This window comes from Myiozetetes cayanensis, unplaced genomic scaffold (assembly GCF_022539395.1).
Source record: "Myiozetetes cayanensis isolate MyiCay16 unplaced genomic scaffold, myiCay2020 scf22, whole genome shotgun sequence".
Lineage (NCBI taxonomy): Eukaryota > Metazoa > Chordata > Aves > Passeriformes > Tyrannidae > Myiozetetes > Myiozetetes cayanensis.
The window spans coordinates 8301805-8317033 of record NW_026087434.1 but is presented as its reverse complement, the minus strand read 5'-3'; the positions used below and the strand labels follow the sequence as shown (position 1 = coordinate 8317033).

The 15229-nt window shown below is 49.0% G+C and overlaps 1 protein-coding gene across 1 annotated transcript; it reads right to left on the bottom strand.

Annotated features, from left to right (window-relative positions):
- Positions 1 to 6741: 6741 nt before the first annotated feature.
- LOC126641851 (urotensin-2 receptor-like) lies at positions 6742 to 7939 on the bottom strand. Its single transcript, XM_050318961.1, has one exon. It carries the CDS (start codon positions 7937 to 7939, stop codon positions 6839 to 6841), a length of 1101 nt encoding a protein of 366 aa, XP_050174918.1. The 3' UTR covers positions 6742 to 6838.
- Between the last annotated feature and the right edge of the window lie 7290 nt (positions 7940 to 15229).

The following is a 15229-nucleotide window of genomic DNA, read 5'->3' as shown; positions in this document are numbered from 1 at the left end:
TGTGCTGCTCAACTGCCAGGCTGGGGATATTTAAAAACACAACAGGCGTAGAAGGCGCCGTGAATTTACTGGGAATGTGATGGACATCCCTGGTTTGCAGGAGCAGCTGAAGGGGGGACTGTCTCTGCCAGGCTGTGTTTGTGGACACACCACATTTAGCTTCAGGAATCTCCCCTGCTTTGTTTGGATCAAATCATGTTTGGTTCTAGTTAAGAATTCAGGAGCTGAATTCAAGATCCTAACGGGAATGCACAAGGAAAGACTAACAGAGACTGGCCAAAGCAAGCTGGAACAAACTGGGCAGATTTTTACTTCTCCAGCATTAGCCCCATTTTGGTTTTAGAGCTGTTTCCTCTGCCAACCACAGCTGATATCGCTGGTGGTTTGATTTTGCACAAACTTATTTACTCCTTTCCCTCCAGGTATTTGGATGGAGGGGTTTGGGTGGGATCTTCCACAGCCTTCTCTAACAAATTCAACGAATGCTTCTTAACTCTGCGCCTCATTTCCCACTGTAGAACCATTCCTAGTGCTTGCCAAAGGGTTTCATTTAAATTAAAATTTAAATTATAAATGGAGAGAACCAGAAAAGTAGAGCCCAAATGCCAGAAGACTTCTACAGGATTCATTTCTCCTTTCCTCTCTTAATTGTCCCTTTCTTGGGTGGGGAACTAAAGGAAGATGTTACAGTTTTGCTATGTTATATTCCATTGGGAACTTTTTCTTTGGGGACAAGATGGCTCTGGTTGGGGCCACAGATCACAAAACTCAGTTTTAACCATCTGAAACCTTCTAAAATGAAATTAATCCCCCCCCCCAAAGGTGATATATGCCAGCCAGAAACTCGGTGTGGGCAGAAAGCTGCATTGCTCAGCAGAAATATTTATGATTTAAACAAACCCTTTTGAAATATGCCCCGTTTAGGAGTTAAATATACCAATATCTAATAGAACATTAATGTATCAATAACTTCTTTTTCAGTGTTGGGTGTCTGACAGAAGCTCGTTGCTCCCCAGAGGTTTGGCTGAGTGAGTGGCAGCGATTTTCTCCCTCTGCTTTCACGAAGCTCAGCCCGAGCCATCCAACCCCACCCAACACTTTGCCACCAACTGACACATCCTTTCTCTCTGCTGAGCTTTAGACACATTCCCAAACAAGGGCAAAAAAACTCGTATAACGATAATAACAATAACTCTAAAGGGTACTTATACCCTGTGGAGCTGTGGCTACTATTTTGAAGACAAAGCAAGATATTTCTTCTAAGCCACGGCAATTAACTCCGAGTCTCTCTATTCCCCAGAAAACCTTGAAACTAGCAACAAAACCCAATATTATAAGGCAGAAAACCCCCAGCGGAGTTAGTCACCAGCTCCGGGTGTTTCTGTGGGTGCTGGCTGGGAGGATGCTGTGCCAAATGACAGGAATCAAGTTAATTTGGGTCTGGCACAGGAAGAAACGTGGGAGAGGGAAGTTAGCTCTTGGAAGTAGCTTTTCTCTTCACAACGCTCTTTTCCCCTTCAGGTGTTGCAGCAACGTTCTACTTTAAAGCTATTAAATGCTCTTATGTACTCGGGTTGTGTCCCGATTCTGTGCAACTGTTGCGTTTTAAAGCCTAAACTAAAAAGCAAATTGTCTTGCCGACACCTCGGGATGGGAGATCGCTGCTGCTGCCACCAGAGGGACTCCGGAATGCCACGGCAAAGCCGGGAGTCCTCTCGTCAGATAAACTTCCCAACAGAGCTGCCTGAACTTTCCGGGGCTGCCCTGAGGGTTTCTCAGGTTCTGTATTATCTGTTCCCACGGCTTGAGGGCTGGGCTCCGATGGGAGGTTTATGCACTTTCTCCTCTGGTGATTATGAACAGATTATAACACATTATTAACTCGGTCATCCTGCTCGTTCTCCTCGGTTAATGCAACAGGCAATGCAAGTCGTGCATCTCGTAGCTGAAGGGACAAAATGCTCATAAAGTGCCCTTTCTTTCACTGGTTTCCCTGGTATTTAGTCACGCACTCGACACTAAAATTGACTGCTAAAACAGGAGTGAAAACGGTAATCGTTTGCTCACATTCGTGATTGAATTGTATTGTGGGGCTTTGGAGCACTGATTGCCAATTTGGTTTTAAAAAGTGGGGAGAAGGATGATAAGAAAACGTGTGATTAAAGGTAAAGGCTGCAACAATTCCATTCGGTTCAAATGGATTCCCCTGTGTCTGGGGAAAAAACCATTCTCACTTGTCCCACAAAGGACTGGCATTTTGGCTTTTCAAGAGAAAATGGAAAAATTGCCATTGCAGCAGCAGATACCACCTGAGATCAAAGAAGAAGAGAGCACTCAGGATGAAACTGCTTTTCTTTCACAGTCTGGGTGGGTCTCTTTTTTTTGTTATAAATCCCTAAATCCTAAGGGCTGTTGGAGAATATTTTCTAGTGATTAAATTATTTTCTTTCCTGTAAAGCATGTATGGAGTTTTGCAGTGACAGCCTCTGTCCCATCAAGAAATAGGATTTTGCCTGTCCTAAAACTCCCACCTCCCATGTTGCTGAAGAAGCAGCTGTGTCACTGAACCTGCAGCAACATTTCATTTGTAATAAAAACCCCAAAGCATTAAGAACCCCAGGATTACAATGATTTGGGTATGACAAACGATCCCAGGTTACACAGAGCTTGATTTCCTGGAATGTAAAATAGCCAAAGTCAAATTGTTTTTTCAGGGAACTCTCCACGTGTTCCCTTACAGCCCAACTGACCCTGTCTGAGATTTAGATGATTCAGATTTATCTAAAGTAGAAAAATACACAGAATTTGAAAGGCTCATCATCCACACTCTGGTTATGTGTCCATCTCCCATTCCATACACTTCTGTGACCTCTGGGGCTGTGAACCTCTGGTTGTTTCTGATCTCATGATTTGGGGAATCCTGACTCATCCTTTTCAGTGCTGAGGACAGGTAATACCTCTCCCTCATGTGGGAAATTACCTGAGCTGCCTCACAGCAGGTTAGCATGGCCTGCACACAGGGAAACGTGCTTAGGAATGCTGAGATCCCAAACCCTCCCCAAAAATTCTTTGGGTACAGGTAAAATACGGCTGGTAAAGCCACCCCTCCCAGATAACCTAAAGTCAGCAGCAATCCCTTTCCTAAGTGAGCTACCAGATTAATTTGGTTTTGTCCTTGAAGGAAGATACATGAAGAACTGTCTCCTCATTCCCAAAACATAAGCACACCCAGAAGAGCCAAGGATTGCCCAGTTACAGACGAGAGGAACTCAGTTAGAACATCTGCTCTTGCAGGATATTTATGAAGTGGATCAAACCTACTGACTTTTGGCAGTTTCACTGGTCTGATGGGACAATAAGAGGGATGTTGTTTATGTAATTCATCTTTTAAATTGAGCTCTGATCCCCAGGAGTACAAGGGGCTCCTGAGGAGCTGTGTTTGTGAAGGTCTGAGCTGTGTCTGCTCCCTGTGCTGCTGCAGACTCGTCATCCATCACACCCAGCAGCATCTGGGGCTGTTGGTCAGTTCTGTGTGTTAAACAGGCTCCCCTCAGCCCAGTGAGGTGCTGTGTGGGCATCATCCAATGTGCTGGTTCTCTGCATAGAGTAACCTTGGATGGCTTTTGTCAGAGCCTGATGGGAGAGAGGAGCAGAGCTGGGATGAAACACACACTGGCTGAAAAACCCAATGGGAGACAAATATCATGGACTCACAGCCTGGTTTGGGTTGGAAAAGACCTTAAAGCTCATCTTGTTCCACCCCCCGCCATGGGCAGGGGCACCTTCCACGAGCTCAGGTTACTCCAAGCCCGTCCAACCTGGCCTTGGACACTTCCAGGGATCCAGGGGCAGCCACAGCTTCTCTGGGCAACCTGTGCCAGGGCCTGCCCACCCTCACATTATTCTTCCTAATGTGCCATCTAACCCTGCCCTCTGCCAGTGTGAAGCCATTGCCCCTTGTCCTGTCACTGCAGGCCCTTGTCCAAAGTCCCTCTCCAGCTCTCTTGGTGCCCCTTTAGGCACTGGAAGGGGCTCTCAGGTCTCCCTGGAGCCTTTTCCTCTCCAGGCTGAACACCCCCAGCTCTCCTAGCCTGGATCCAGAGATGCTCCAGCCCTTGGAGCATCTCTGTGGCCTCCTCTGGACTTGCTCCAGCAGCTCCACGATGGAGGGGGAAAACCACCTTCCTTGACCTGCTGGGCACACTTTTGTTGAAATATCCAGTGTTTTGCCTCTCATCTGGATACTCCTCCATCAACCCTTTGATGTTTGATGCTCTAACCATGTGGCACAGAAGGCACATCCCTGAAACCCTGTTCACAGCACTGAGCAAAGTACCAGAATCCCTTCTGGGGGCTGATGAGGTGGCTTGGGAAGTGTCCCCCCAAATCAACCCCTTCTGTTTGCTTATGCCCACATGAGGTTACAACTGTGGACCTCATCTGATCTGCATTTTTATCTCTTTTTTGTCTATGCAGAATTCCTTTTCAGCTTCCCCTTGTTATTAATATGTTTTTAGGCTGCATGGCTTTTTAACTTTTTTTTTTTTTTTTTTAAGCAGAAAGCACATTCCCTTAAAACTCCTTTTCATAGGATCCAGCTCTTCCATCATCTCCTTCCCCTGACATCCCTGTTAAGAGAGCTACAACTGTGCCTTGCAACTATTTTGTGCATGGTAATCCCCCATCCTTTATCAGCCTCCTGACACTGTGAGAGGCCTCCCAAGGATCTTCTCCTCGGGCCAAGCAAGAGAAATCAAGAGACATCAGCTCTGTGTCAAGAATCCAGTGGCATGTGCAACACCTGGAAGGGATGCAGCCATGCTTGGCTCTGCCAGGACATGTCCCTGGGAGCAGGACAGCCCAACACACCCCACAGGTGATGCACATACTGCAGCCTTCCCACACCACCTCATCTTTGCTGTTCTTGTATGGGAGTGACCTCCAGCCTGGGAAATGGGAACCGAAGGAAAAGCGACAATGACTTTGGAGTTAGTAATTAAAGAACTAATTATTTTCTGAAAAGTTCTGAAAAACTGCTGAATCCTGCTCTCCCTGCCAATTCCCAGAGTGAGCTGGGCCAGTCCCCCTGTTTCACAAGGAATGGGCACCGTTAGTTCTGTTTAAGCTGCCCAGCTTGGTAGTCAGTGCAATACTGGAACACGACAAAGTGGTCCCCAGTGTTTCAAAGACAGTTCCTGTGGCTAAAAGTAGTATGAGCAGGCGAGTTACTTACTCCCCTGTCCCCAAAAAGCACCCCAACAACTGCATCCCTCAGAAGAATGCCTGATGCCAGGCACAGGAATGTTCTTCCTCGCTCTCCATCCCACATGTGCCCTGCAGGATTCATTTCTCAGCTGGCTGAGGGCACAGAATCCAGCGTGTCCCTGTGCCCTGTCCTCTGCTCCCAGTCCCTGCTGAGGTGTTGGTGCTTTGTGCCTCTGCTTTAGCACAAGCACACCCTCAGGTTTGGTGTGGGACACGAGAGGATCATCCAAGGCCATAGGATTGCAGCAGCGCTGCAGGGCTGGAGTGGGTTCTGCCCAGGCAGATGGGGCTGCAGTATGGGATGAGAAAGTGGAAATGACAGTTCCTTACACTGCTGCTGCTTCCCAAGTCCCCGGGCATCACTAGCTGCTGGCAACAGTTTATGCAACTCATATCATGCTTTACTTATCCCCAGAGTCTGTCCCAGAACGAGCAAGAGGAATATTGAACCAAACTTCATCCCCACAGCTGGGAACAGCAAATACACCCCCCTGAGCTGGGTGAAGAGACCAGGCGAGGGGAAGCCTGATGATGGTCCATTTTCAATCAGCATTTATTTTATAAACTGCCATTTTACAATTGTTTAAATGCTTACAGGCATCTGTGGGGAAGGTTTACTGCGAGATGCCAAGTGGGGAGAAAATGAGCTGAATACATTGAGGCGAAATGCTTTTGATCACATGTCATGAAAAAAATTGTCTCTTTTGTGATGAGTTTCCTGATATAGGATTCAGTCATTTTTATTTTAGCCTTAGGTCTTTGAGTGATAGGATTACAAGACATTTTTTTCTTTCTTTCCAAGGTAAATTTTCAGATTTTTCAAGCCCTGCTGACTTTTAAGAAAAGGAGCGACTTAAACAGAAAAATCAGTGGCAAATTCAAATCACCTTAGGTGGAAACCTTTAAAAATTACAAGGGTTTTTTTAGGTAATCCTGTGGCTTCTGACAGTTTACCTTGTGGTTTTTGAATGCTTGGAGTTGGAAGTGGTGCTACAATGAATTTTAAAATAGAGAGAGACTTTAAGCTTGATGAAACTGTAGTGCACCGTAATGTAACAGGAAATAGGAAAAGGGGCTTAAAGGTCTCTTTTTACACTCCACAAATAGACAGTGGTAAAACACGGGGCAAACCCAAGGCTTGCAGCTAAATTAAAGCAACACTGGGCCAATTTCAGACTTCTGCAGCTCTGACCCAGCCGTAGCCTGAAGACAGCACTGAGAAACCACACAGGAGAAACGGTGTGTGGAGCTGGATCCGGGCAAAATTCAGCAAAGCGTGGAGAGAGTTTGTGTCAGAACTGAACAAAGTATCCACCTCACCTTCTGCACCCCAAAACCCTGCAGGGTTTGTCCCAAACGGCTGCTGGCTCCCAGCAGGACCCCTCCAACAGCCCTGACCCAGATGGGAATTCAGGCTCATCTCACAGTACTTGGGTTCAGGCAACCTCTTGCCCCTCACTAGAGAGAGCGCCAGAAGCGAGTTTTAAGGCCCCCGCAGGGCCGAAGGGTCCCAAAGCCCTACCTTGGCCAGATGCTCTGCTGGTCCCGGTGTGTCCGGAGCGCCTCCTCTTCCTCACTTGTCCTTCAGCGTGGCCATGCCCAGGGCCTCCGAGCTGTAGTCGTACTGGTTGCTGGAGGACATGGAGCGTCCCCAGGAGCACTGCAGGTTGGAGCCCCTCTTGCGGAAGGACGACGTGAACCTGTAGAAGTTGCGGTGCCGGTTGCGCAGGTACTCCCGGTAGTTTTTGGTGAGCAGGGTGTAGAGGAAGGGGTTGATGCAGCTGTTGCTGTAGGTCAGGCAGGTCACCAGGTAGTTAATGCACTTCTGGGTTTGGGTGGTGAGCTGCAGGGAGCTGCTGTAGAGCCGCACCAGCTGCCAGATCCAAAAGGGCAGGAAGCAGGCCCAGAAGACCAGCACGATGCTGAAAATCATGATGAGGACCTTCTGCCGGGGGGACCTCTTGCTCTTCTCCTTGTGGGGGGGGTTCCTCTGGGACTCCAGGTAGGTCCTGGCCAGGCGCGTGTAGAGGAAGCCGATGATGATGCCCGGGGCCATGATGCTGGTGCTGAAGAGCACCGTCAGGTAGGTCCTGTAGGCATCCACGCTCCAGGTGGGCGCACACATCCTCTTCACCTTGCCCTCTGCCTTGCCCCCCTCGGTCAGGGTGACCATCAGCATCATGGGCAGAGTGAGCAGCAGCGACACCGACCAGACGGCCCCCGCCGTGACCTTCCTGTAGCCCCGCGACCGCTTCAGGGTGTCCAGGGGCCGGGTCACGGCCAGGTAGCGCTCGGTGCACATGAGGGTGAGGGTGAAGATGCTGGCGTGCATGGTGAGCAGGTCCAGGCTGAGCAGGATGCGGCACCCCAGGTCCCCGAAGTACCAGTCCTGCGCCAGGTAGGTGCAGACGATGAAGGGGATGGTGGAGAGGTAGAGCAGGTCGGCCAGGGCCAGGCTGACGATGGAGCTGTACATGGGGGCGGCGCAGCGCGCCGAGTGGCACATCACCACCAGCGTGTAGACATTGCCGGCCACCCCGGCCACGTACATCACCGACAGCACCGTGCCGAAGGCCGAGGGGATGAGCAGCGGGCCGCCCGCGGGGGCAGCCCCTCCGCCCGCCGCCGCCGAGCCGTTGTTCGCCCCCGCCGCCGCCGTCCCGTTGGGCTCCATGGGCGGCGGCGGCGGCCTGGCTCAGCCGCTCCGGCCCCGCCGCTCCGCGCCCCGCCGGCCGCCGCTCCGCCCCGCGGGAGGCAGGGCCGTGCCCCGGGCAAGAGCCGCCCCCGCGCCCCGGGGCTGCCCCGCACCGCCAGCGGGACCCCCGCGCCTTCGTGCGGGGATGGAAGGCGGGGCGGGCGGGCAGGTGCCGTCCGGGCACGGGGTGGGGAGCTCCGCTCAGCCCCGGCGGGGCCCCGAGCCGGGAACGGGGCTGGCGGAGCCGGGAGCGGGTCCGGAGCGCCCCGCGGAACGAGCCCCGCGGAGCAGCGGAGCGCCGCGGGAGCTCCCTGAAAAGTTTTCCTGGCCGCTCCGCTGGAATCTGGCTTCTCCTTCCCCCGGTGGCATCGCTGGCGACGGGGCGCGGTGCTTCGCTTTCAAGTCATCAGGCAAAAGAAATGTCAGTGGCCAACAGGGAGAGCCAGAGGCAGCCGCAGGTGCCCGGCGCGCCAGATGCGCTCGGAGAGGCTGAGATGGAGGTGGATACGGAACCGGGGCTGGAACAGCCTCTTCTCGCCTTGGAAATAGCTCCTGTTTTGAATCTTGCTCTGAAAAGCGTGGCGATGCTGTAGTAAGATTTCAAATCGAGCGTCAGTGACGGCTGATTCTCCCGAAGAGGGGGAAGCACAGAGTGGGATGAATGAGGTTCACGGAAACAACTTTTCCCCTTAGGCTGGAAATCTGGGGATAGTTGAAAATCAATAAGCACCTTACATTTCAATCTTATTTTAGAGAAAGCAGAGATTAGTGCAATCCACAGTCAAGGCACAGCTTTTGAAGGCTACCAGAGTGCTGTATTTCCTCAGCTCCCATTGATTTCCAATAGGAATTAACTGGCTTTTAAGCCTTCAAACATTTCTGTTTAAAACAGAGTGCTAAAATGAGTGCCATGTGTTTATTTGCTTGTTTTAATCCCTACTCAAAGTGCTTCTGTGCAAACTGTCAGCTAATTCTCTGGGGCGTGCTACAAAGTCGTGGAAGTGTTATTGACTTGTAGGAACAGGATTCAGCCCCATAAAAATATCCCATCGATGTTTGTGTCTCTCTCCAAATCCTTAAAGCTATTTTCAGTAAAGAGCTGGCTCAAACACAATTTGAATGCTGGTAAGGGAGAAGAATCTAAATTCAATTATTGTCAGGCAGGGGTTCACTTTATCAGATTCAGCCATTGTACCGACAAACTTCAGATCCAAGCGCTGAGGTGGAGGGTTTTTTCACTGGAAGTTTGCACTCCATCCCGTGCCAGTGCCCTCAGCAGCCCTGCATTCCTCTGTGGCAGCTGGACCGAGCAGCTGGGAATGCAGGCAGATACTTTACTAGGGCCAAATCCTGCCTGCATGGCAGTCAGGGGGATTGACTGCCACAGACTTCAAGGAAGATCCGGATTTGGCATAAATAGATCATCTCTGAGAACTGGGTTGCATGCAACTTTTGCAGTCCTGCCTCCTGTTTACTTTGAAGCTGTTCTCTCACTGGTTTTATGTGTCTTCATTTTGTGGCCAGGACAGAGGGCAGAAAAGAACAGAACAGATATTTTGTCATCTGTTGTGTTACCTGATTTGGTTTGGGTGATCACACGAGATCATAGAGGCAAGCAGAGCAATAGGTTCTGCCGGAGAGAGAGTTACTCCATCTGTTTAGAAAATTCCTGATTTCAACTTCTCTTTTTTTCCTTCCAGCGCAAAAATGTTTAATTGAGCAACACGAGGCATTGGTGAGTCTGAGAGACACTTGTTTCCTTGAACATGTGGGATACACACATGTATCCATGGGAACTTCCTCCTGTTCAACCCCTAAGAAGTAATTTGCTGCCTGAAGTCATTCTGCAGCACAGCAAAACCTGTTCTCTGAGCAAGAGACACTTGTCCCCTCCAGCCCTGTGCTCTCACCAGGCACTGAGTCTCCTCTGCACACCCACAAGCATTAGCAGAGTATTCAATAGCGGGTGGAATTGGGCCTGGAGCGTGCGAGAACCCCGATCAATCAGAATTAAAAAGTGGGGGATGCAGGAGCCTGGAATACCGATGTTTCCCATTTGTCTATGTACACAAGGAACACGTCTTTCAGCAGTGTGGGTGACAAGAAGTGGTGAATTTTCCATTTCTCCAGATGTCTAAGTAAGGGCTGCAAGTGCAGGAGGATGTATTTTAATCAAACTAGAACAGGGAGCTCAGTGCAGAATTACTGTCAGAGTAAGTCCTCAGGGATTTATTGCACACAAAGCCAAGTCATCAAGGATCAAACTGTCTTTTATGAGCCTCAAAGTTTGTTATTCCCCATGAGTTTTTCTTGTAATATTCTAAAAAGTATTCATATGAAAATGATTAATAATGTAGAATCACAGACTAAGAGAATCACAGAATGGTTTGGGTTAGAAGGAACCTTAAAGCTCCATCTTAATGTTCCACCCCCTGCCATGGGCAGGGACACCTTCCACTATCCCAGGTTGCTCCAAGCCCCTTCTAATCTGGCCTTGGACACTTCCAGGGATGGGGCAGCCACAGCTTCTCTGGGCAACTCTTTGCAGGTGTACTTCATGTTCAGAATTTCTCCTCCAGAGGCATTTGTGCTAATGCACAAAAACATACCCAGCCATCTTAAAAAATAATTCCATTTGGCATTTTATGTTCTGCTTTGAATAGGATTTTTTTTTTTTTCGGGTGCTCAATGCCTAATTTTAGAATTTCCTAACAGAACTGTCTGCGTGGTAGGAAGCAGATAGTAGCAGTCTACATGGTGAGGGCTGTTTGAGCAGCCATATCCAATGTCTGGTTTTTATAAACCCCTTGTTTTTCTCAGTGAATAGCTGGTACTGCTTTGATTGGCTGTGAAGGTCACAGTGTATATGGTGGGCAGCTGAAGGCTGTTGCCTTGGCAAATTGAAAGGCAGCTCTTGCTGCTTCGTTCAGGCTTCAAAACTAAGTGCTGGCTGGGTGAAAGGAAGGCAGTGAGTGCTTGGAAGCTTAGGGACCATCTCTGTAACCTGTTGTCCTCCTAAAGTACCTTTTGGGTGGAATTTTATTGTTGAGAGTGAATTTTGAATTCAGGCTAGGGAACAGGTGAAATGCCACCTTTGTGTCCTCCATGTCAGCTGTGAGTGGAGCGATGTCAGGTCCAGCCTTTGGGTGAGATGGACTTCAGTTGTACCAGTTCTTCCTGGCCAGCTAAGCACTGATGTTTCTTGAGATATTCTTATGCCCTGTCACCACCACGTGGATGACTCTCTTCCCATGGGATTCCTACTCAGCAGGAAGTGAAAAGACTTAACTGATCCCTTGCCAAAGCATCAGGAAAGTATTTTGCTTTGGCCAAGTTCAGAGGGGTCTTGGTACAGCATCCACATGAGAAGGGCAGAGAGGGATGTCTCTGGAGAAGCTCAAGGGTGAGGTTTGTTAGATCCCAAGCACATGCTGTCAGATGAGATCCATACATTCATTTCTTAATCCTAAACTTAGAGGCTCGAAGTTACCATCTGTTAGTGCGGAGCCTCTAAATGGAATGTGGTGTTGCAGTGGAAGTGGATGACAAAGAGGTATCGAAAGCAACTGCAGCATAATATCCCATGGGATACCCCGAGACTGACCTGGCTGCGTTGCTAACTCGAGGGTGTGCACCACACAGATCCTTTCCTCAGGTTACCAGCACACTGATGTATAAATCCCTGCAGCCTGGCCATTGAATCTCACCAGAACAACGTTAGTGCTCTGCAATATACACAGGCCTTCATCACTCTTCGAAACTGTTTCTGAAGCAGAATTGTCACTCAGGTGCAAAGGGTTATCTAAAATCATGGACTTTGCACACTGATTGCAGTGGAGTCACTCCTGAGCTGCAAAGCTATGAGCAAAAGCCAATTTGATCTCCCACTGCTGAAGGAGTGTTGTTAACATCTGTGTTTATAGATAGAGGTGAATGTGCCCTGAAATTTAAATTTACAGGTATACTTTATTTTAAAGTTAGAGCTCTCTCTCCCCATCCAGATGTTTGAAAGGCAAGGGTCCTGGTGCTGGAGGAGTCACTGGAGAGACTCTCAGCCCTCTCTAGGGAGAGCTGCGTGACAGGTTTCATTATTTCAGGAATGTGGTCGAGTGGGTTTTTAAAAGCCATCCCAGATATAAAGAGCATAGGAGGGGCTTGTCCTCGTACCTCTTAATCACAGTGCTCCCCAGCAGGTGCCTTGCTCTGTGGTCCCTGATGCCATGTGAGGAGCAGAGCCACCGGCAGCGCGAGGTCGCAGGCGCCGCATGGATTTGCGCCCGCAGGGATCTGGCTGGTGCTGCCTGCTCCCTTTGGAGGCAGCTGCAGCCTGCCTAGAGGAGGGCACCATGTGGATTGCTGAGTCCAATTCCACGTCATTTCAAGCACCAGTGTAATAGATACCAGTCCAGAAAATCTGCTCCTCGCCTCTCGGACATCCAAAGCCATCAAAGTGTCCTCAGAGTGCTGCAATGAGACTGAGACCTTCGTGCTGCAGATTACACCTGGCAGAGACTGCAGTGGCAACGTGAAAAGATGGGGAGATCAAAGGCTTTGTCCTTGTTTTTTGTAGGAGGGGAAGAGTGTAAATTGTTTGCTATTACAGTGACTTTGAGCAGTATGGGCTCTGGCAGGATTTTTAGGTCCCTCTCCTTGTGTTAAAGCATTTGAGATCATTTTACAATGGAAGAAAATACATCTTAATAACCCCAAGTCACTTCCTGTGGAAACTCAAACCACTATTACACTGAGATTTGAACTCTTCCTCTCCCCTGAAAGACAGAATTGTGCACTGAAAAAAAAAGAATCCTCTTCCTTCACCATGCATAAAAGCGCTCAGGAGACAGTCTTGGCTCCAGGGAGGGTTTTGTTGTTATACAACAGGGCATCTGCACAGATTGTGCCCTGAAGTGATGGTGCCAAACAGCTGGCAGAGATCTGGGCCACGGGGCAGAGCTAGGGAGAGCAGCAGGTTTGATTTGGCCCTCTGACTCACCTTTCATCTCGCTGAAGAAGCTCTGGAGGTCGCATGCTCGGTGCAGTGTTGCTTTTGGTACTTGGTTTGTTTTTCTTCAAGGTGGGAAGGCTTTTAGTCCTGTTCTACTGATGGAAAAATTATAGCATTTGTATCTGCTGATTTCTCCCTCAAAGAGGGATTGTCTCATTCTACAAGTTCAACTCCACTTGGAGTATGCAAAACCTACAGCACACTGATCCCCACAACTCAACCTGTTGTTAATCAAGAGCTTCAGATACCAGAAACTCTCTTTTATTTCCTGACTTCTGTTATTTTTCTTTGTCCACACAGAGAAATTACCTTCAGGTGAAGAGTCTGCATTTCGTAAGAGCAACTGTGAGAGGAGCTGCAAGGATGGTGCATCCCGCGTAGTGGAGAGGGAAACTCCTGCACTGATCCTGGAGGAACAGTTAATAGAAGGGATGTTTTTTCATATTGGTTTTATAAGAATTATATAAAAACTCTTGACAGATGTGATAAAAGGGTGGAAGCCCAATGAATGTGATTTGCCAAAGAAACAATTCCCAGTCAAGCCTCATGCTTGGTGTCTGGGTCAGAGCTCTCTTGAGTCAGCAGGAGCATTTCAGTGGGCTTTGGAGAAAGGCAGTGATTAAAAACCAATCCAGATCAGAGCTGGGTCCAGCTTTGGTGGTGTCTGAACTGAGCAGTGACTCTGCCCTGGAGGTTGGCAGCATCCTTTTCAAGGTGGATTATTTAAACCTCTTCCAGCAGCAGCCACGCTCGGAGCACCACAGAGCAGCACTGAGAGTCCTCCAGTACTGCTTTGACTGCTGGCACAGCTCGTGGGGTGAGGGTGGTAGCTCTGTGTGGGACTCAAAGCCTCTGCTTACTCATTCATCTCCTCATTCTCTCCCTTCTCTTAGAGGTTTCTTCCTCCTGAGCTCCTCGGAGAGGCACTTGGTGCAGGTGTGTATGTTATGCAGGAAAGGAGACTGTGCCCCAGCCCAGCAGCACCAGGCCAGGAATCTCATCGCTACCAGTTTTAGCCATAAGCTGATTTTTGCCTCCAGATTCTGGTGCCTCTGAGGAAGGCTGAGAAACATTTGTCGTATTTTCTTTCTAATGCTGCTCTGGCTTAATTATGTGAGGGTGTGTGTTGGAGTCTATCAGTGTCAGATATTGCTGCTGAAAAGGGATTTCAGCCAGTGAAAACCACAGCTGTGTGGGTTCCTACATGGGCTTGGGCGAGAGCAGTCAAGTCCTCTTTGTTCTGTTTTTTTTTCCATTGCCTTCAGATCAGACTTTGTCTCTCTTTAGATCTGCATTAAACCTGATTTTAGAAGCCTTGACCAAGTGGAGCAGAGGGTTTACTCCATGTGCTCTACTTCCAGTTCTGAAATCACCTTCAGAACAGTCCTTTTCCCACCCAGGGCCAGTGCAGGGCTGTGCTGCCTGAGCCCCGTGGGAAGAGGGGCTTGTTTGGACTGTGCCTGGGGAGGCTGCACAGTGCCATGGCCATGTGCCACCAGCTCCTGACAGCTCCTGGGTGGCACTGACACAGAGAGGTTTGTCTCCAGGGTCCCTCTCCTGCATGTCACTCACCACACCCTCACCATGGATGATGAGGATAAAGAGAAGCACTGGAGGGGAACTATAAAACACAGGGATATGTTTGTTTGTTTAGTGGAGGGGGTTTGGGACTAATTTATTAAACTCATGGTAACTTGTAGATAATCAGAAAATCAGTGTTCAGAAACTCAAAGCCTTAAGAACTAAGCACTAGGAGCACAACTTTTCCCCTGCAGGCTGTGGAAAGCCAGGTACATTTGCAATTCTTTGCTAATCAGGCTGGGTTTAGGTCAGCATATTTATGTAAAAACACTAATACTTTTATTACTGAAGACAGGCCAGAGCTCAGGCCCCTACAGTTTGCCCAGAAAATGGAATATTTGATTTTCCCCCAATCACAGCATGTTTTTCTTGTCTCCTGGCACTTGGCACACAAGCTCTGAAGTACGTGACACATGGCAAAGAGAACGCCAGAATCTGCTGGGCCATATGATCAGCTCACATTGCAGTGGGCATGTTCCTGGCTCCACAAAGCTTCACAGCCATAAAAACTATTCCTTGCTTCCTGGTGGGAATCTGTGCCTTTGCTTTAACTGTCTGCAGTAAGTTGTAAGTATTTGCTGTCAAAGCATGCAATGTTAATGCTTCCTTTCAATATAAAATTACCTGGCATTGGTAAGAGAGCATTGGTGGTCCTGCTGTTGTTGAGACAGGTCCAGTAGAGA